At 44.5% G+C, this 23,105-nt stretch overlaps 1 protein-coding gene across 2 annotated transcripts in view; it reads left to right on the top strand.

The window, feature by feature from the left end:
• Nucleotides 1-21,440, top strand: part of LOC129342055 (transmembrane protein 45B-like) — a 28,849-nt gene extending 7,409 nt beyond the window's left edge. For both annotated transcript variants that reach the window (XM_054997536.1, XM_054997535.1), the window contains exons 2-6: nucleotides 6,222-6,426; nucleotides 8,612-8,824; nucleotides 16,337-16,521; nucleotides 19,974-20,119; nucleotides 20,771-21,440. In XM_054997536.1, the coding sequence (XP_054853511.1) occupies nucleotides 6,243-6,426; nucleotides 8,612-8,824; nucleotides 16,337-16,521; nucleotides 19,974-20,119; nucleotides 20,771-20,900 (858 nt within the window). In that variant the 5' untranslated portion in view covers nucleotides 6,222-6,242 and the 3' untranslated portion in view covers nucleotides 20,901-21,440. The remainder of the gene's footprint in view (nucleotides 1-6,221; nucleotides 6,427-8,611; nucleotides 8,825-16,336; nucleotides 16,522-19,973; nucleotides 20,120-20,770) is intronic.
• Nucleotides 21,441-23,105: the final 1,665 nt, after the last annotated feature.

The raw sequence follows: 23,105 nt of genomic DNA, 5'->3' as shown, positions 1-23,105 counted from the left end.
TGTCTGTTCCGACTAGCAGGGGATCGACCAGGGTCTCCAGCCAGGATCTTTCACATCACTTGCTCTTTTGGGGGCTGGCTATACCAAGGACTGAACCTGCAACCTTCTGGCTGCAAGTCAGATGCTCTACCACAGAGCTACAACCCTGTCAGGGAGTGCCCCATAGCGTGTGTAATGATTTCAAGAAATGGGTGCATGTTTCTTTAAACGCTTGGTTTGCGCTAGGTGAAGAGTGGGGGTGAGAGAGGGAAGAGTGAGTGATGTGATTGGTTGATGACTGAGAGTGTGGGCAGAGTGAATGCAGTTTGAGACTGACAGTAGGGAGAGAAAAGTTTTGAGTCAGAAGAAAGCAGGCTAGCTGTGTGCTGCCTGAATATGTTGAAATGTTTATGAGAGCAATATAACCTGTGTGGAACCTGAACTGAGCATGTTTGTGAAAGGACACTCAGTCAGGGAAAAAGAGGCCAGCTGTGTGCTGCCTGAGCAGGTTTCATATTTCTGTGAATAAGAGAAAGAGAGGCTAGCTGTGTGCTGCCTGAGGAGTTTTCAGTGAGAGAAATATAGAGCCTAGAGAAAGAGGCTAACTGTGTGTGAAGCCTTACAAGGGATCTGTGTGGATGAGTTTGGATGAAGCAACTAGAAGAACTAAGAACGACTTTTATGAAACCAATACGCTTCTTGAAAAATAAACATTTATTTTGTTTTGTTATATCCCAGAGTAGCTGTCAGTGTTATATCCCATTCCTATCCTCAGGGCCACATAGAACCACGAAGGAGCCTGACGCTTAGGAACATTACCAAAGGGAAAACTTAATTAAAACATATTGGAATATAATATTCCTGGTGGCAGCTAACTACCCAGAGGGTATAAGGGGAAGATTAAAAGAAAAATCTACCCCTCAAAAGTAAAGGTCATAACAGTGTGGTTCTGTGAATTAGCAGAAAATAAGCATTCCTGGGAAATGACCACATGTATTTTGCCAGGTGACTGGGCTGCATCTTGCCCTATACCAATGGACAGAATCCAGGCAAATGTTTGACCTATAAAACCTTATAGAAAACAGCCACCATATGCTACTGCGGCTATTCGGAAATTATTTATTTATGTCATTTATAGTCCACTTTTCTCAACGATACTCAAAGCGAATTACATAGTGTGAGATTAGTACAGTCGATATCGAGGGCATTTCAATACAGAATGCCTAATAAATGCAAATTTGAAAAAGACATAACATCAGCAAAAAATCCAATACAGAGTTTAAGAAACGCTGAAACAGGGCACAAGCAATTCTAGGACTGACATTAAACAACATAGAACTATAATAATATATAATAATAATAACATTTGATTTATATACCACCCTTCAGGACAACTTAATGCCCACTCAGAGCAGTTTACAAAGTGTATTATTATCCCTACAACAATCACCCTGTGAGGTGGATGAGTCTGAGAGAGCTCTGGAAGAGCTGTGACTGACCCAAGGTCACCCAGCTAGCTTCAAGTGGAGGAGTGGGGAATCAAACCCAGTTGTCCAGATTAGAGTCCCACCGCTCTTAACCACTACACCAAACTGGCTCTAACTAACCAGTAGGATCATACTTAAAGCAACAGAATATATTTATCTGGTTCTTCAGGAAACTAAATTGAAAAGCTTCCTGTCCAAGAACAAAGTAAATTCCCTGATTAAGCAAGAACCAACCATATTGTCAGTCCTTGACAAGTAGAATCCCCAAGTTCTCCACAGCAAACATGCAGGTGTATTGGTTGAAGCAACTTTATTAGAGATTCAGCAAGTTCAGCAATGCTCAGACAAGTGCATTGTCAGAAGTGGAGGTGTTAGTTATAGGGAATGTTCCCGCTGTCAGGATAAGGGTTTGTTAAAGTTTTGGGGTGTGAAAGAGCCAGGGGGGTTGTCAGGGAGAAGCTAGATTTAGGCTAGTCAGAACAAAGAATGAAATCATCTCAGTTCCCAAGAAAGATACATTTCGAGCTGGCCGCAGCCAGTCTTCAAGGACACTTCTGGAGGCAGCAGGGAAAAAGAAAGAAAATACTTGTGAGATAACCTACTGCCTTAACATCAATAAGAAACTTCTCATGCCCACAGAGGACCAGTACATAATACAGCATGCATTCATGGCAGATATGCAGACAGAATACATTCATGGCAGATATGCAGACTAGACTAGAAAAATGTGACTAGAAAAATAACAGAACTTCATTAGGAAATATGAAAAACAGAATTCTAATTTTGTAATGGTTAATGTGATCTATTATAAGACTCAGAAGTTAGATTTTATGAAGGGAAAGAAAACATCTAAAAATATATTTTAAAAAGTAGAAAAATACAAGCATCCCTTCATTGATCAGTCTCCTACCATTGCACTAAACAATGTCGAAAGCCTTCTTCTGACCTAAGAAACCTTCATCCAATGGAAGAGCCAGTTAAATTGTGCCCAATGACTGATGTCATATAGTAACCAGACAGGGCACAAAGTTACTGAGAGCCAAGCTACAAGTGACGCCTTACATAGTTTAGACACTTGTCAGCTTCCCTCAAGTTTTGATGGGAAACGTAGGCGTCCTGGTTTTACAGCTTGGCTCTCCATTACAGCTGCAAGACCAGGATGCCTACATTTCCCATCAAAACTTGAGGGAAACTGACAAGTGTCCAACCTGTGTTGCAGGTTCTCTGTCTGGTCAAAGCCATTGTTCAAAATGGAGTTAAGGCAGCATAAATACCTCTTAGAACAAGGAAACAAGTCCAGTAGGATAGCTAGATGCTTGAAAAGTACCAGAGGGCTTGGAAAACTTCTTTTAAAAAATGTAAGTTGCCCCCTTTGGATGAGGTAAAAGACTCTTTCTGCAATAAGTGAGATAGTCCACCAGGCAGGCAATCAGTTGAGGAGGATGTAAGGAAAATGTTGACATCTGACGCATAGGAAACTGACATTTAAGCATTGCTCTGGTGAAGTCTTGATTCATTAAATCTTAGATCAGTCACTTCACACCAATGGTAAAGACTGGCAGGAAAGAGGAAATTCCTGCAAAGAATTTTAACGCTCCTGCAAATCAGCATATCAAAGAAACTGTGAGCTTCAGTTGAGTGAGAGACAAAAGGAAATTTCACATTCCCAGAAACAGGAAACAGTTGGGTTGACAAGAATGAGCGAATGACTGGCAGATAAAACAGAGTTTGCCAATTGGACTAAAGGGTATAAAATTCACCTCATAGATTGACCTTATTTGTGATATTCCCTGCTTGCATGATACTGGTGGTGTGGGGTATGAAGCAGCCTGGCTCTTTCTCAGAGCCAAAACACACGTTAAGAAAAACCTAGGTTCAGCACGTGTTCTCTTACCTCAAGGTTTGCCGGGATCTGTAGGAGTCCTGGAAGCTTAAAGTAGGCGTCCTGGAAGCTTAAAGATCTGTAGGGGTCCTGGAAGCTTAAAGTCCTGGAAGCTTAAAGGATCTGTAAGCGTCCTGGAAGCTTAAAGGCGTCCTGGAAGCTTAAAGCTTAAAATACAGGCGCCTGTATTTCCCTTTCCCTTTTTGCTGCTCTGTAAATGCTAAACTTTAAGCTTCCAGGACGCCTACAGATCCCAGCAAACCTTGAGGTAAGAGAACACGTGCTGAACCTAGGTTTTTCTTAACGTGTGTTTTGGCTCTCATACAGCAACAGTAACGGGAGAAATGGGTCAGCAAGCACCTCTGCTGGAAACTGGGGAAACCCTGATACAAGTTGGCTTCTCCCATGTGGCCAACTTTATAGAAATTAGACAGAGGACAAAATGATGCACTGGTGAAAATAAAGCTCTAAGGGCCAAACTAGATGAGAGCTGTATCCCCATGTCTGTCACAGAGACACAATGCCATTCGGAAGCCTAGATTTTTACCTTTCAAAATGCAGCATGCCCTCAATCCTGCTGAGGACTGTAGTACAGGGTGTAGGGTTGCCAGGTCCCCATACCCTCCCGGCAGGAGGAGGGTGACCTGCTACTCACCGCTATGGGCACTTTATATGCAATGACATCACTTCCGGAAATGACATCATCGTACTTTGCGCGGGGGATCCTCCCGCACTTCAGCTGGGGCTGATTCTTTTAGAATTGGTCTGCTTGGGGCCAATTCCTGCAAAGTACAGGAACACTCCTGGTGAAGCTCGATGATGTCACTTCAGGAAGTGATGTCATCACACCTAGCCAGGAGCATACCTGACATGTGCTTGCCTGGGTTGCCTGCCGGTGGTGGGCAATCACAGGGTGGCTTGCAACCTCCCACCAATCTCCAGCAATTGGTGGGCAATGGGTCAAACTTCTGGGAAATTGGCCCCCACTGGCAGGCACCAGAGAACCCTAGCAGGGGGAGAAGGAAGTCCTGTCTCCCCATACAAACCATTTTCAAGAGCCAGGAGAGACAGGATCCCCTTATCCCACTACATTGTGGTCCCCAGGCAAGATCAGTCCCATGTGGCATTTTGAAAGCTAAAAATCCTGGCACCACACGCTCATGGAAGACTGAGGAATGTCGTATTGTCTAGTTTGGCCCTTCAAAAGCAAAATAAAGTATTAATTCCAAAATGCAAGGTAACTTCAGCAGAGGCCAAATTTCTGAGGAAAATGGTAGCTTTTGATTAATGAGGGAGGGAAACAGAACCTAATTCACACAGTAGAAGTGCAGGCCGAAATAAAGATGGAAACTGAGCCCTCAAGATCAGCCATTGTGGCAGTGTGGTACAATGGTTAGGGCCAGGAAGAGAAAGTTCAAATCCCCACTCAGCCATGAAGTTCACTGGATTGCCTTGAGCCCATCACTCTCTTTTAGCCTAACCAACCTCACACTGTGCTCATTGGAGAAAAAGAAGCATAAAAACTAAATCGAGATATGGCTTCTATTTCAATTATGGTCCATGTAGGTGGAATGATACATTTATTTTTTTACAGCCTTGTATTTATTTATCAAAAATACTTTTACGCTACCTCTCATCACAAGGCTCCTCGGGGCTTTCATGCAGACACGCCAAATCAGAAAATATAATGACATGGTTCAGAATAAATTCAATCAAACTATCAAACTGATTTCTGAATTTTAAAAATTATAAAATAAAAAGCAGGGCAAAGGGAAAGAAATTATGCCTTGCAAAATATCTGCGAGATCAAAAAAATATTTGGCTGGTGCCCGAAACTTAAAAGTGAAGGCCTTGTGAACTGTGGGGAGGGAATATCACAGATGGGAGCACAAAAACAGAAAAGGGGCTGCCCTGGTTTAAAAAACAGTGCTTTTTGTTGTGCTTCCTTAGTAGAGGTGGGCATGGACCGGGAAAAACCCATGGGCCCTCAGGCTGTGGTCTATCAGATTTCATGCACCATGGACCATGCGCTGGGACAGACCTGCACCGGTTCATGGACCGGTTTGTGGGTCTGGGCCACCAGTCAGCTGGAGCAAGGGGGGATTTAAACTTTAAAGCACTCCTGGCGCTGCTTGCAAGTAACGCCGGGAGCGCTTTAACCCCCCCCCCTTGCTCCAGCTGTCTGGTGGGCCCACCAGTCAGCTAGAGCAAAGGGGTATTTAAATGTTAAAATGCTCCTGGCTAGCAAGCGACACCGCCCCCCCCCCCCCCATGTCTGGATTTACGGTTGATGGACCAGCCGAAAAGTCATAGAGTCCATGGAAAATGGGCGTCCCACGATCCACCAGTTTGTGAACGCTGAACTGGGCTGGTCTGTGTCAAATTTTGGTCCCTTTTCTGGTCCATGCCCACCTCTATTCCTTAGTACTAAAATGCATGTACTCTTTTATTATAGAGAAATCAGATTTTTAACAACTGTAGTTCTCTTAATGCATTTCCAGTGTTCATTTTTCTGTTTTTATTTACTCACTGATCGGATCTAGGGTTGCCAACTCCAGGTGGTGGCTGGAGACTTCCTGGAATCAAAACTGATCCCCAGGCCAAAGAAATCCGTTTCCCTGGAGAAAATGGCTGTTTTGGAAGGCGGACTCAATGGCATTATACCCCACGGAAGTCTCTCCCTTCCCAGACCCCACTATCTCCACGCTCCACCACCAAATAATCCAGGAATTTTCCAAATTGGAGCTAGCAACCCTAACTGGATCTGTTGGCTTGTCTTTAGAAAGCCATACAGTTTCACGTGTCTTAAGTTTATAAGCAGGTGAAAACACTTGTACATTTTAAAATGTATATTTTAAATGTGTATATTTAAGGTTCAAGTATCCAGTGCAACAATGTCAAGTTTCCTGGGTAATGCCCTTCGGGGCAGCTTCTTCCTGCTGCTCGGGCTATGGTGGTCTGTCAAATACCCAATGAAGTATGTGCTTCAAAAACTGAATGCAGACAACCAGGCCAAACTTTGGATCCAGCGTATTGATATCATAGAAGGAACTGCAAAAGCCTGCATTGCTCTAGGAGGTAAGTTTTTGCTGCACCCTTTTTTCTGGTAGAGTGGCCAACCCAGGGCTGGGAAATTGCTGAAGGTTTGGCAGAAGAACCAGGGGAAGGTAGAGTTTGAAACGGGGAGGGAGCTCAACAAGTATGTGATGCCATACAGTCCATCATTGTCTGCAGCGGAGCTGATCTCTGTCACCTGGGGATCAGCAGAGCTGATCTCTGTCAGTTATAATTCTGGGGATACACCAGAGGTGTAATGGGATACCATGCCATGAAAAGCTTCTACTGCCCATTTCTACGCATTATGCCTGTATTAAAGGGACAGAACATTTTCTCCATTCAGTGGTAATATTACTTCTAAACTCCCTCTACTTTTCACGACTCAGTATCAGTCTGTATTGTATTTGCCACTGGCAAAGCATTTCTCTGCTGAAGAAGTGAGCTGTGACTCACGAAAGTTCATAACCTACCACAAATTTTCTTAGTCTTACAGGTGCAACTGGACTCTTGCTCTTTTTTTCTGCAACACAAAGGACAGCCTTGCACTTTGTCAACTTAATCAGAGCTTCTTGGGCCATCTGAACATGGCCCTAATGAGTTTGTGGCTTTGATAAGATTTGTCCCAGTAGCCTATTAGATCACAGCTTCTTCTCTTAACTACTGTGCTACACCAGCTTCCTGATATATCCTCCTTAGCATAAATTTTAAGAGCCTAGCTTTCTGCCAGAGTTAATGATCTGGAGGTAGGGTTGCCAGCTCTAGGTTGGAAAATTCCTGGAAATTGGGTGGAGAGAACCTGAAGAAGGCAAGTTTGGGGGAGGGGAGGAAGCTGAGCGGGGTATAATGTTATAGAGTCCATCCTTCAACGTAGGCATTTTCTCCAGGGGAACTGATCTTTGTAGTCTGGAGATAAGTTGGAAGATTTCCAGGCCCCAGTTGGTGGTTCAAAACACAAACCAAAGGTAACAAAAGAGATGTCCCAAGGGCACCAAACAAGCAGAAAATACAAAGAGCCCTTAGGAAAATGCAATCAACAATTATCCCAAATTCATATATTTAAGGTGCTAAAAGCGCTCAGTGCGAGTAAGTCCATCATATGAATTGTTCCATCATACAATTTGTCATATAACAAATATCAGCAATGGTATGAAATCACAAATTTCCTTTAGACATCAACGGTGGTATACAAGTCACAAAATTTCTACAAGCAGTACATGTAAACAGTACATAAGGTGCTTGGAAGCCCTAATAGTCCCATATAAAGCCAGAATTTTCCACAAGAATGTAGCTTCCAGGTCTTCTCTTGAGTAATGTACGCTGCCTACGGGGTTCGCCGGCATGCAAAAAGTCCAGTCCCGTTTCGCCCCAAAGCCTTCTTCATAGGCAAGATATAGACCAAGTAACAGTCAATCTCATTGCACCATTGCAATTCCTTCCAGTCAATCTAGTGTCGAGAAATTTGTGATTTCATACCCTCTTAAGGGCTCTTTGTATTTTCTGCCCAGTTGGTGGTTGGCAACTCTGACTGGAGACCAGCAGGCAGAGGAGCAGATCTGTCTGTTCTTGAATACCAAATTCCTGAAACTGAGGAGAAACGGGAAACTCCAGGCTCAAGAAAGGGCAGCTTCCTGTGACAGTACTCACTTGAAAACATAAGCTGTCCACATTTTCAGCAACACTGTCTTATCAAGCCAATGTAGTAAAGTGGACAGTGTTGGACTGGCATCTGGGAGGATTTGAATACCGGCCGTTTCCACACAGCTCACCTTGTTGTGGAAAATAGCGAAATCTCGTGTGAAATCTCGTGAGAAGACGCTGTTATCACACAAGAAGACGCGATAACAGCGTCTTCTCGTGTGATTTTGCACGAGATTTCGCTATTTTCCACAATAAGGTGTGTGGAAATGGCCCCCCTCTCTGCCATGGAAGCTTACTGAGTGACCAGGGGCCTAACCTACCTCACAGAGTTGTGATGATAAAACGGCAGAGAATGATATAAGCCACTTTGGATCTGCATGGGAGAGAAAGGCAGAGTATTTGAATGCCACAATGATCCCTAAGAACTGCACTTGCAAAGCTATGCACCAGTCCTTGCATCCTTTAGCATATACCTTCCACTTTCCTCTTTCTTCCATCATTTTTCTGTTTCCGAAACAAACAAGGTGGGGGGGAACACACGAAAACTTAAATGTTTTGTGTCTTTCAGGGATACTGGCAGAGCAGTTTGTTCCTAATGGACCCCACATGTCTCTTTACGATGAAGGGACCCAAAACTGGGTGCAGCTAATGAGCTGGCAACATATGACCATGTACTTGTTCTACGGTTTTTCCGGTGTGGTGGATGTTCTTTCCTATACACCACTCAAATTGCCAGTGGGACTGGATCGCCTCCTAGTGGCTCTGGCATTGTGTACAGAAGGTTAGTGATACAGCATGGAGAAAAGTATTAAGACAAACAAGCCAAAGGTGTCGGGGACAGATGGTGATTGAGGGGGGGGGAGAGAATCTCCCCGATTCAAGATCACCTTCAATGTTGATCTTCCAGTCTTCTCCCTCAACAGCTGCATTTGGTCAGTTGTTAACTAGCTTGGGTATATATTAATTCATTTTATTTTTGCTTCTTAGAAGTGTTTTATTTGTTTGTTGTTTTAGAAGTGTAGATATTTCTAAGTGAATTAACTTTATCATTCAGATTTGCAATTAATTAAAGACTGTTGCACATGAGCAATCTATTCCTTCTGTTAGCACAAACGTGACCAGCTACAAGTTTGGACGCTTTCCTAATTTCTATCATCTCAGAGCTAAACTACACGAGATGAATTATACAAGGATGCTCAATTGAAGGGAGAAGCAATGTTAGCCAGGAAGCGTAGTTTGAATTTCACCTCTCTCTACAGAGCTGGCAAAGATTGTTCCCCAGAGAGTTTGTTAATTTCACTTTTCTACAGAGCCTTCAGAGACGCATAGAGGAAATTCACAAACCCTCTGAGGAGCGATCTTTGCTAGCTCTTTAGAGAGGTGAAATTCAAACTACATTTCCTGGCTAACATTGCATCTCCCTTCACTTGAGCGTCCGCGTGTCATCCATCTTGTGTAGTTTAGCTTTCAGGAACAGGAAGGCTCCCACCACTGGAACATGTGCTCAATTTTTGACCCTGAGTGTTGAGACCAGACAGCTAGTATTTGCTTTCCAAAGACAAAGGTCATGTCTGAGCATTAAAAGCCAGAATTAAGGAGCAAACCTTGAACCATAACCTTTTATTATAACACAGTCGGGAAATGTCATCTATTTGTCTGGGACCCGGCCCACCCCCATCAAAAGAGTCTGACACCACACTTCCATTTCTCATTCACAAAAGTTGTGAATAGGCCTTTATGTTCCTGTTGGGGAATTTCCCTCTGCAGAGCCAAACGACAGGGGAACCCTCCCTCTAAGGTTTGGATCTTGTGGTGCAAAGAGACTCTCAAAGCAAAACAATTGGCAAATGAGAATTAGGATGGCCACCAGATGCAGACCAGCTGGGCAACAATGCACGAGTGAGGCCATTTCAGCTTTTATGCTGTGCAATATAATAATGCGCGTCATCAGTTTACATGTCACAGTGTTGTAGGTATGAGGTCAGAACAGCTGTAAATCACATAATACATATCCAGAGGAGTGAGCCATGTTAGTCTGTAGCTGCAAAATAGTAAAAAGTCCAGTAACAGCTTTAAGACTAACCAACTTTATTGTAGAACTAGAAAAAAAGCCTGCCGTGCAAATAAAACCAACGGGCTCTAGAAACCTGGGGCTGGGGAGGGCTGGCGGGGAAGGGGTCTGGGAAGGGCTAGCAGGCAGGCAGGGGGGGGGCTGGGAAGGGCTAACAGGCAGGAGGGGTCTGGGAAGGGCTGAGAGGCAGGAGGGGTCTGGGGAGGGCTAGCAGGTAGGGAGGACAAGGAGGTTAGGGAGGGCTGAGAGACAGGAGGGATCTGGAGAGAGCTGGCAGGTATGGATGTAAGGGGTCTGGGGAGGGCTGAGAGGCAGGAGGGGTCTGGGAAGAGCTGGCAGGTGGAGGGGCAAGGGGGTCTGGAGAGGACTGAAACACAGGGAGCGATGCACCCGCCACCCTGTGAGCCCCATTGGAGTAGTGGGTGCCAATCTCGGTGGAGCCGGGGTGACGGAAATGGCGCACTCCGGCTCCGTTGAGAGAGGAGCACCTCGGCTCAGGCGGGGATCATGGGGCATCGGGCACTGCGCCCTTGCCATGGCTCTGCTGAGAGAAGCGCACCTCAGCTGTGGTGGGGCTCAGGGGCAGCGGGTGCTTTGCTCTCTCCCCGGCTCTGCTGAGAGAGGCGCGCCTCGGGTCTGGTGGGGCGCAGAAGCAGCAGGCACTTCACCTCCACCCCGGTTCCACCAAGAGTGGTGTGCCTTGGCTCTGGTGGGGCTCAGGGGCGGCAGGAGCTTTGCCCCCGCCCCGTCACCCAGGCTCCACCGGGGCTTGCCGGCACATCACTCTTCCTGCGCCACCCTCCTCCTCCAGCTGGGATACGTAGCCCAGTGGCAGAGGACCGGGCAGGCTTGCCTGGCCATCTACCACCTGTGGTGCCCTCCAGAGGCGGTGTTTTACGGTGCACTTTTTATTCTGGTGCACCCGCGCAGGCGCACCAGGATAAATGTGTGTTGTCCGAAACATGCTAAGAGAATTATGTTATAGGATAAGCTTTCAAGAACAACAGCTCTCTTCGTCAGCTTCATATGACAAAGAGAGCTGTGGTTCTCGAAAGCTTATGCTACAATAAAGTTAGTAAGTCTTAAAGGTGCTACTGAACTCTTTACTATAATACATATCAACGTTGGTCAAGCATCAGAACAAAACATAGGTAAGCAGTTCAGGTAAGCAATCACTCTACATGTTACTTCTTTTACAAGTTCCCCATGGAGGCAGCCCCTGCTCAGCACAGACACACATCACCTCAGGGACTGGCTTTTATTCTAAAAAAACCTGCATGCAAACAGGCTCAGAAAGCTGCCGCTGGAGGAGGGAAGCTCCTGCCTTTGTTCCAAGCTCCCCCCCCCGTGCAAAAATAATGTGAATGGGAGACAATTCTGTGCATGTGCAGCAGCAGCAGAAAGGGGGAAACTCTCCTCCCCCTCACTGTTTCCCTCCTTCCCAAGCTTTCCATCCCACAGCGGCAGCTCTCTGAGCCCATTTGCATGCTGAGGTTTTTTAAATAGAAACCAGTTCCCAAGGCAATGTGTGTCTGTGGAGAGCACAGGTTGCCTCCATGGAGAACTTTTAAGAGTATTAACATATAGAATGACTGAAGGGATATCAGTAAGTCTGGGTATATCCAGAGATGGACCATCCCTTCAAAGAAGAAGCTATCTGCTCTTGAACTAGTTGCCACACCCTGACTTACACAGTCTAGGTGATCTCATCAGCTCTCAGGAGCTAAGGAGAGTTGGCCTTCAATGACCTCCAATGAAGACCAAGGTTGCAGAGGCCAGCAATAGCAAACCACCTCTGTTAGTCTGTTGCCATGAAAACCTCACCAGGGGTTGCCGTAAGTCAGCTACGACTTGAGGGCCCTCTCCACCACCACCACTAGTTACCACACACTAAACAGAAAAGCAGCTAGGTCAGCAGAAGCACATAAAGAAGCACATAACAAAAGGGTCAAAGGAGGGGCAGTAGGTTTCCACTGGGCTCATCACAAAGGCAATATGAAATATCAAAGAAGGATATTTAATATTCCCTAACAGTTCCAGATTTATAGATCTCCTATCTCTGGGTTTAATACTGTTGGGGAATTTGCCCTAGATACCCCATAGCATTGTGGTACTTCCCAGCACCATGTTTTTTTTTTCTCTCATCATTTTTGCAATTTTTTCCAAACTGGATGTTGCTGCTATAGGGTTGCCATCCTCCAGGTAGTGGCGGGAGATCTCCCGGAATTACAACTGGTCTCCAGGCCAGAGAGATCAGTTCACCTGGAGAAAATGGCTACTTTGGGGGGGTGGACTCTATGGAATTATGCCATGCCAAGGTCCTTTCCCTCCCCAAACCCCACATTCTCCAGGTTTCTCCAGGTTTCACCCCCCAGATCTCCAGGAATTTCCCAACTTGGAGCCGGCAACCCTATGCTGCTATGCTTTGGGAATGATTGCAACAAAGTTGGGCTGATTGCTATTTGGGTGGGAAAGTCTGGAATTTCCGGCTCCAGTCCTTATGGCAAACCTCGTCCCCTCCTCACATGCCACTAGAGAGCTTTTTAGAGGATTTTTTTTAAAAAAATCAGCGATTGGCATTTTGATATAATGGTATATTCATATAGTTACTACAAAGTTGAAAAAAGATCTTGGAAAAGGCCATCTGAAAACTGGATTTGGCAATACTTTTAAGTAGAAATGAGTAGTAAATCTAATTTCAAACAGAATGACTCTATAGCTTACAACTCGACAGCAACTCTAGTTTTACAGTTTAGCTTCTTTTGTTCTGCAAGTCAAGGAGTCAAGGACTGATTTAGATTCTAAATGATTTAAAAAATTACTTCATCAAAAGACACAAGTGAGGAACTGAAACAAAACCTTTTCTTATTTGGGTATGAGAAGCAATTGATTCAAAATAGAGTCCACCATGAGGTTGATTTTTTGGACTTGCTAAAGGGTAATGTCGTGAATATGTAGAAAATCAAAATCCAAGTGCTATGTGGTTGCCTCAAGATAGCAAGGAACATTTAAAACTTATTTAAAAGAGAATAAATGTGCTATATATATTTCTGAGAAAACTTACCATCCCATCCTTGTTAATCTGGGAAAGGAGATGGGAAGACTGTGGGCCAAGCTAGAAGTGACGAATTACACTTGAATGGCAAGTGTACAGACTCACATGTATTCCTCCCTGTTCACTTGCACTCCAATTGCACTCTACTCGATCACGTGGAGTGCAAGTGGAGTGCAAGTGAAGAGGGAGGAATACACGTGAGTCTGTTCACTTGCCATTCAAGTGTAATTCGTCACTTCTAGCTTGGCCCTTAGTTATCTGTGATAGTGCTCCATAGCGAATGTGGTTCCTTAACCAGTTTATCTCTGTAGATTGCCAAATCTGAGTTGGGAAATTCATACAGATTTTGGGTGGAGCCAGGAGAACGCAGGGTTTAAAAAGGAGAGGGACCTCAGCAGCAGGGTATAGTGACTTAGAGCCAAGCTACAAGTGATGCCTTACACAGGTTGGACACTTGTCAGCTTACCTCAAGTTTTGATGGGAAATGTAGGCGTCCTGGTCTTGCAGCTTGGCTCTCCATTACAGCTGCAAGACCAGGACACCTACATTTCCCATCAAAACTTGAGGGAAGCTGACAAGTGTCCAACCTGTGTCAGGCGTCACTTGTAGATCGGATCTTTAGAGTCCACTTTCCAAAGCAGTCATTTTCTCTTGGGCAACTGATTTCTGTAGTCTGGAGTCAGTTGTAATTCCAGGAAATTCGCAGGCCCTACCTAGAGACTGGCAACCATACCTAGCAGATGTGGCCAAAGGTATCTCAGTAGTAAAAGAATGTCTGTATTCCTTATCTAAGAGTAGGCTTTTTATTCAACATTATCCTTGCTGTTTCCCCTGGGTTTTGGCCCATGCCTAAATGAGATTATGCCTAAATCTACCTCATCTCATCCCCAGTAGATTTCCAACTCCCATCAATATAGGACAGAAGAATTCTGACCTGTGCTAACAATCTCATCCACTCTGCTTCCTCCAAAGCCCAAACAAAAAGGGGCAATCAGTAGTGAAGATCCACAATTCACTATTAGCTGTGCTGGGATGTATAAAACATTTAGCAGAGCAGACAAAAGGAAAGCATCCGGTGCATTGTTAAGGAACTAGTGCCACACCTTAGTGAAGGTCAGTATGAAGGAAAGAATCAGAGACCTGGACCTAGGGTTGTCAGGTCCAGGTTGGGAAATTCCTGGAGATTTTGGGGGTGGAACCAAGAGAGGCCAGGGTTTGGGGAGGCGAGAGGCCTCCATAGAGTTCACCCTTCAGAGCAGCCATTTTCTCCAGGGGAAATGGTCTCTGTTGCCTGGAGATCAGGTGTAATTCCGGGAGAGCTCCAGCCACCACCTGGAGGCTGGCATCCCTATGACCCTACAGAAAGCAATGGAGAAAATAAAAAAATGTAGACCAGAAGAGAAAAATGGTTGGCAGACCTCCATTGTGATTGTCAGGTTTGCTCACAGGTTGCCCAAGCCAGGAGAAACCCAGGGCAGACTCTGTCATGGCGTTCATCTTGTGCTGATGGCTAGCAGTCCAGTAGGGGCTCAGGCCCCATTGCCCCCACAAACTTTATGTCCATGACCAGAGGGGCTGTGTGATACCTCTGCCTGCCAAAAGCCACTGTTACATCATCATAAAAGATCGACTGCAGAGTCCTACGGACTGTGTTATGTATTGGCATAGCTTCAGGATGGACTAAGGCTCCTGAAGCCTTCGTTACTATTGGTTGTTTCATGCTGGCAGCAGCCAATCAGATCTGTATAATAAAGACCAATCACCATTCTGGAAATAAGTTACTAGGTATATGGTTTATGCAAACGAAGGATTTCTAACTACTTGGTTTGTATTGGTTGTTGCTAAAAAGGAGTGGGGTTTTCTTATGTATAAATTGGCTCCCATTGAGCCTGGTTCTGTCTGTCTGCTTCCAGTCTTCAATCAAGTTACTGTTATGAGCTGTTAATCACAATAATAGACTGTGATCATAACAGTGGAATTACTACTAATATTTTTTTTTATAAAAACAGTTAAGGTAAGCAGGGGGGAAGCTTTGATTTCAACTTGTTCTCATTCCAATAATGTGCATATGTTGTCGAGTGGCAATTCTAGGTTTCATTAGTAATTATTATGAGTAAAGAACTGGGAAGAGGCAGGTGGGAAGTCTTTGAGTCCAGTGGCACTTGAGGGACCAACAAGATTTTTGGGGTATACGTTTTTGAGCGTCAGAGCTCTGAGTCTCGAAAGCTTACACCCTGAAAAAGGTGCCACTGGACTAAAATCCTGCTATTTTAGTGCAGACCAACACAGCTACCCACCTAAAATGACAAGTCTGTGATCATGAATATACACCGATCAGCAAATTTTAACACGCAGCACAGCAGTAGAGAAACTGAATATGTTTTAGACCCACTAGAGGGCAATTATGGTTTAGCAAAAAGGAATTTATTTTCCAATGTTTAAGGTGGCTGGCCATGTTGGTCTGTAGTAGAAGAGCAAGATTCAGCATTCGGGTCAAGTAGCACCTTAAAGAGCAACTAGACAAAGGGAGCTTTGACTCTCAAAAGCTCATACCCTGGAAATCAAATTAGTCCTTAAGATGCCACTGGACCTGACTCTTGGTTTTCCAATGTTGTTTCTATCCCAAGCTCTATCTATATATTAAAAGATTTTGCATTCCCCTCCTTTATTGACTTAGCAATAACCAGGCACATAACCTTCAGATGATGCTACGCACCTCAACTTGTACAGTGTCTATCCTGCAACATTTCAGTGTTGGTAATAATGAGCCAACCTCTGAATATTCCCCAATGTTATGTGTTTTAAAGATTTTTAAAGCTCCAAAAGCTACTGTGCAAATCTTTCTCGGTGATTAGTTTTGCCCAGATAGAGCATGACGGGTATAGGATTTCTAGAATAAGAAGGTAGGGGGAAAGGGGCAAAATATTATCTTCCACCTTCACAGTCTGAGTATCACAATGCAAAATGGGTCACCCAATTGTGTAATTATTCTCCCCCCTCAAAATATATGAATTGAACATTCCTTTGGCTGCATGAATACAAAGGGGGGGGGGACTCTGTTTAACATGCAGGTGGGTTCTCATGTACTTATTGATTGACGTATCCTCCAAAGTTCAGTTTTGATAATACTCCTGAATAATTGGCAATTCTGCTTTGGGTTTTGGCAGGCTTCCTGTTTCATTTCCATGACTACCAGGGCGCAGTGTTGACCGAACACCTCTACTCTCTGTTGAGCATTGCTATATTTGGAGCTGCCCTCAGCTGCTTGCTGGAAGTATTCCTGCGAGATCACACCATCCTAGAAGTCTTCAGAGCCAGCCTTTTCATTTTGCAAGGATCCTGGTTTTGGCAGGTTAGTAGCCTTTACATCTAAGAAAAAAGGAAGAAAATGAGAGCCCAGAGCCAAGAAACCGTCAATCAGTCATCTGCATGAGGCGTGCTAATATGCCATAGTAAATAAACAAGTAACACCGCCAGTGAACCCAGCCACAGACCAAGTTGCCCTCTGCATGAGTTCCTGATATGACCGTATCTATCCCCTTCCAGTTCAGCTTCTGCTCCTCTTTCTTGGATGTGATGAGATCGTTTAAAGGGGTAGGAGGTTACCTGTGAAATCTCTGCCTGAGTCACTGCACCTGGGACCAGGTTAGCTCATGCAGAAACAGAGGCAGCGGGCTCCTCTGAAGTCTAACACTGCTACTCAAAGCAGAGTTATGACTAGAGATGGGCACGAACCTGAATACAACCCCAAAAAAACCACGAACCAGCCCGGTTCATGGGTTGCGAACCAGTGGTTCGTGGAAGCTGGTTTCCATGAACCACTGGTGGAGGGGGGGGGTTGGGTGGGGGTGAGGGCTGGGATTTGGGCAGTTTAAAGGGCCCTGCCTTGCAAGCAGCAGGGCCTTTTAAAGTATTAGCTGGCAGGCGGCAGGGGGGATCCCCCCCTGCCACCTGCCAGCTGATAGTTTAAAGAGCCCTGCCACTTGCAAGGCAGGAAAGGGCCCTTTAAACTGTCAAACGCCCCTTTCCCTGCCACTGCTAAGCAGCTGGAAAGGGGTATTTAAACCCCATGAACCATGAACCACAAACTAGTTCATAACTGGGCCCAGTTCCGTGCCAGTTCATGGTTCCTGGTTCGTGAAAATCCATGAACCACGAACCTCATGGTTCTATTTTTGTGGTTTGTGCCCACCTCTAGTTAAGACCTTCTAAGTCAGTCAGACCAAAGTGAGGGCCAAATTAGATATGGCCACCATGATGATACTATTACCATTTTAAAGTGATTTTAAAATGCCTGGATGGCCCAATTCAGAACCACAGAACAGGGCTTTTGTCCCCTCCACCAGGCATTTTCAAGTGCTGAAACTGTCACAAGGGGAGGCCAGGTACAGCCATTTTTGGCACTTGATAAGGTATGACAGGGGGAAACAAAAGCCCCTCAGCCCACTTTGCAATGGGCCCACTCACAGCATTTTAAAACTAATTTAAAATGGCAATGACATCGTGGCAGCCATGAGTATGCCATCTCGTCTATTTTGGCCCTTAGGATAGCATTGTAGCTGTATGAAATGTACTTCCAATTTTATGTCACAAAAGAAGGGACATTTGAGCTGTTCTGCTATTTTGCTGAGTATTTCTCATTTAATGGAAGACACCTGATTTGGTGTTTGTTTTCCAAGATGGTTTTTCTAATTACTTAAATGAAGACAATTAAGCAAAGCATGAATACACGATCCACATTACGATCGAAAAAAACCCACGATAATGGCAATTGCGTGATCGTGACCTGGCGGATCGTGATCGTCCACGGCCAACGATCCAGCAATCAGGAGAGGCCTGGATCGTTGCGTTCAGGCTCAAATCGGGGATCCAGACACTCAGGCACCAGCAATCTATTCCCCTGGCAACGGAGCCAGGGGAAAGCCTGAGCTCTGTTTGCCCTCCTTCTGTCGCCCTGGAAACCCAAATGGAAGCCCAGCTTTCCTTGATCAGGGCTTCCTTCCAACCACGGAGCAGCAAAACAGTCACAAGTTGGGAGAAGACACCCAGGGGAGGGAGAGGGAAGGGGGTGTTCTGTAGCCATGGGCACTCCAATCTCATCCCTGCAAACCCTGAAAGGCAGCTCTGATGGCCAGACACAGACCTCCTGTGTTGCTGAATGGGACCTGAGGGGAGGCGGCTCATCGCCGCCTCCCCGTGCCCATCAGGCTCGGCGGCGGCTGCCAGCACCCACCATTCATGTATCGCTGGGAATACCAGCATGCTCCAGTTTGGCCTGGTGGGCGGGCACATGGGGGTGCAGCCGGCGAGCAGCCAAACCCCCCACCCCCTGAGGGGAGGTGGCTCGTCACTGTCTCCCTGTGCCCGCCGAGCTCGGCGGCCGCTGCCACCACCCACCTTCCAACGTAGCTGGGAATAGCAGTGTGCCCCTCTTTGGCCTCCACGATTCACACATCGGGAACGGGAGATGATCGGTGTGGATCGTTAATTCGGGATCGTTGCCGGCGCTGATCCACGATTAGCTGGATTGTTAATTTTTTTTGGATCATGCCCATCTCTATGAATAACCTTTATTAGGACTGATGCCAAAGGCTGTCCAAGCTGCAATTGCTTGAGTTTTAAATCATTTAACTACAAGGCAGGTTAAACAGGCTTTGGGTCGGACATTTCCTGACTGTATTCTGCACAGACACGTTTGTCTCCCAGTCTAGCTAAAGTTACTCATGAGTCTATCCCATTTAAAGCCAAAAGGACCTTGAATTAGTCACAACTAACTTCTTGCATTGCTTACAATGAGACATGCAACCCAGTCCTATGCATGTTTCCTCAGAAGCAAGTCCCACTAAGTTAAATAGGGTTTACTCCTAAGTAAGTGACCATAGTTTTGCTGCCTTAGTCACTACTGACTTTATTATTATTATCATCATCATTATTTATTCAATTTATAGCCTGTCTTCCCTGCGAGTAGTCTCAGAGCAGGTTACAACAACTTTAGCTGGGTAGGAGCTTCCATGGATCACAGGTGTGGCAAAGGCAATCTGGAATGATGCTGGCACTACCATTCATTTAAGCTCATTTATGCCCAACGAATGATCGTAATGGGCGAAATTCAGCAAAAATAAGGACTCGAGGATTCAGACCACAGAAAAGGAAAACAGTTGAGACGGGGTTTGCGGGGTTGAGAAGTTTGGTAGCATCCCATATTGGGCAAAAACTCAGAAAACCAATTTGCAACACATGGCAATCTAGCAGAATTGTGCAACGTGCATGGCAAGAGAGAGGAGAAAGGAGATAGGCTTATATTTCCCCTCCTGTTGCAGATATTTAAGCCTGGGTGTGGCCAAAGGCATGGAGTCATTTGATGCAAGTCAAAGGACAAGAGCTAAAGGGACCCTTAGCTCATAGCTCACAGCCCATGGCCTAGAGTAAGCTGCCCCAGTGGATCCAGGACACAGCATTTTGTATTCTTCATTTTTTTGGTTTGTTTATTTAAATACGTATTTTGTGAACCATTGTGGGTCCCACAAGGTAGGAGGAATACGGAAAAAATATCTAAATAAATTAATTGGAGAATGTAACTTGTAGGAGATTGAGAGTTAGGTAGCATTCAATTTGGGGGGAGTGCATAAATTTGGAGACGATCTCTCCAGGCTGTCCAATCTACCTTCGTTCAAATTTTGTTTTTCATTCATTTTAGTTTACAGGGGTAGAAGCTAGGGCTGACCCTCTGTAGTTCCAATGAAGTCCTCAGTAAATAAGATGTCCAAAGAATTATTGCCCTCTTCTGGGATTTCTTTCTATCAGATTGGGTTTGTCCTGTACCCGCCATGGGGAGGTCCAGGCTGGAGTGAAGGAGACGCTGGAAACAAGAACTTCCTGACCATGTGCTTCTTTTGGCACTATGCGGTTGGTCTGCTTGTGATGGCTATCAATAGTTCTACCAGTCGCTGGTGAGTGATTTTCAGCAAAAGGGAAGGGGGCACTTCTAGCAAGATGCTAGACCAATCAGAATAACTTACTGTGCAAGTACCAAACCATGATTGGCTAGTGATGGCTAGCGATAGCCTATTGCATAATTGTAAAGATGTGGAGTCACAGTAACAAAAATGGTAAACTGGGCAGGGAGTGCGTGTGTGTGTGTTTTCCTTTCAATTCCTTGTGGGGGGAACTCAGTGTTCCTCTTAGGCATATATAATACACACCAGGCCCAACAACAACCTGGCCCAACACCTGGCCCAACAACAGTGTGATGCCTTGTTACTCTGTGTTGTCCAATCAAAATCATTTGTTAAACCAAAATTCCACCTGCTTTTTATCAGTGTTTCTTTGAGATTTCCCTTTTTAACAATAAAAATAATTTTAAAATGAGTATTCAAGAAGAGCAAATGTCAAACTTACTCAGCAGAAAAACAGTATTCCTAATAATTAGATATTATCCTTGTTGATAGCTACTTAATCTTTGTAAATTCACAGTTTGACCTTGTCATCCAGGTAAATGAGAAGGAGAAAGAGGGGCGGAAAGGGGACTCATTTTGGGATATGGGTTTTTGTTTTTTGCTAAGTATCTTGGTAAAGCTAACCTATGTTTTGAATTTCTGCAGTTGCACTAACGGATGTCCCGTGAATTTTGAAACTATTGATGTGGAACTTGACTTGGGCTGTTGCTTAAGAAAGGCCAACCAAACCTTGGAAACTGTCCTCTTGCCAGAGACTCTCTCCGAGGAAAAATGAAGGCTTGCTATTTCAGAGCACATTTTCTCCATTCAAATTTTTGAAATCCACACGATTGCCATTTTATAGAAAGTGTATGATATGGAAAATCAAGGTCAAACATGAAAGGAAAACATCGATTACTTCAATGACTTCTGATATACGAATCTGTCTAGTTTTTGACCTCTGCGCTGGAAAGGTGTCTGCCATGTGAGACCAAATTGGAGGTGCCAGGAAGTGCCCTTTTCAATAACAGCATCGTGATTCTAGAGAGCCCTCGTGAGATACATTCTTGAGGCTCTTACTTTGGTACCAAATCTAGGCCACTTTTATTTTCTCGGACTTTCATAGATTGATTTATGCTTTGCAGATTTATAGAGGATTTTTTTTAAAAAAAAACATTTTATTTATGTTCCCAAAATGAATGAAAGCAAAGACATCTAAGTACTAGAAGTAAGAAATTATTACAAGTAATAAAAGAAAAAAGAACTGAGTGTGGGAACATGGAATATAGTTTGTCATTATTTGTGAAACAATGTACATCTAACAATAAATATTATAATGAAGACAAATTATGTCATTGGTATAAAATAATTAAAAGCCCAGTCTTCAACCCTGCCTCAAAAGGCCTTTGGATGGTGACTAACCATTGCAGTATATCAGTCCCAATCGAATTGGCCCCTACGAATTGGCTGGGTGACCTTGGGCTAGTCATGGTTCTCTAGAGCTCTCTCAGCCCCACCCACCTCACAGGGTGTTTTGTTGTGGGAATAATAATGTCATACTTTGCAAACCCCTCTGAGTGGGCATTAAATTGTCCTGAAGGGCAGTATATAAGTTGAATGTTGTTGTTGTTGTTACATGCCTAGAAATTGAGTTCCCAGCATGAACTTACAACACACGTCTGATCACTCAGACTGGGGAAGTGGCAGAGGAAAACATATCATCCAACTAGCCTGGAACCGTGCAATGCTCTTCTTTATTTTCTTTGCTAACTGTGTGGCACATTTGCCAACGTAGGTATAAGAAATGGAAGTTCTGGATACAACAAAAGGTAACTATGGGCTTTCTAAACCACAAGCCACTTAAACTGGCTTACCCCTCTACAATCCTAGACACACCAAGAAGGCCAGGTCTAGTGGCCTCTAAAAGAGAATTCTTTCCCTGAACTATAATTTCCAATAGACTTTTCAGGAAACCTTACTAGGTACACTAAATTAAAAATTGTAACAGAGCCACAATCTGCATATGTTTTCACCGGATGAGCCTATTGCATTTTACACTTTAAAATAGTTAGAAGGATTTCAGTGGGAATCCAAGGTGGAAGAAAGATGCCCTTGGAAGTTGCATGTGTCTCTAGGTGATTTTTTTTCAGGAAAAATCAGAACAGCTAACATTACCATTTAACAAATTATTCATTGCAATTCCCCAAGATTGGTTTGTTTGTTTGTTTTTTGGAAGATCAGAAAACATTTGATTCTTACTTGTGAAGATGATCAAGGAGGTGATAAGAAGAGTTAAGCTTTTATATCTTGCTAGAAACTATGGAGAAATAGAGTTTGAGCTTTAATTTTAAATGCTTTACTTTGAGGTAGGTTACAACCTGCCCTGACTTTTCTGAATACAACTGGATAAACATCACATTCAGTGCACAGCCAACCTCTTACATTCTTTCTTGCCTGTAGGGCATCTATGCTATTAATCAACCTCTCCTGGTGCGGAGGTTAAAGATGCTTATCTGGCTGATTGAAATTGCTGCACATCAGCCCACCGCTAACTAGAGAGAATAACACAGCAAAATATCATAAGGACTTAAATGGGTTGCTTTAGCACAAACAATATTGATTCTAGCACTGGTGGGTCTTAAGCGAATGTGTCACCTTTGGCCTATTATCAAGGACTACACTTTGCATTTCCCAGTGGATTAGGGAACTGCTATGCACTCTGCAAACTGGGAAACCACTCACAGCAACACAGGCAAATTAATAGAGCACCTGGTTGAAATCAAAGCAACTGCAACTTGATAAGCCCAGTCAGTATGCAGCATAATAGCCTTGAAGGTTGGCTCATTCTTCTTGATCACATCAAATAGTCAGTGAAACCCTTACAGCAGACACCTCTCAAAAGCAAGCAAGCTGCCCATCAACTAAAGCTGGCTGTCCATGGCAGCAGGTGTGACACCTGCTGAAACTGTAGCTAAGTGGTCCAGCGATGCTCAAGTGCATC

Source organism: Eublepharis macularius, chromosome 14, assembly GCF_028583425.1.
Source record: "Eublepharis macularius isolate TG4126 chromosome 14, MPM_Emac_v1.0, whole genome shotgun sequence".
In the NCBI taxonomy this organism is placed as follows: domain Eukaryota; kingdom Metazoa; phylum Chordata; class Lepidosauria; order Squamata; family Eublepharidae; genus Eublepharis; species Eublepharis macularius.
The sequence above is the reverse complement of the archived record's forward strand: the minus strand, read 5'-3'. Positions and strand labels throughout refer to the sequence as shown.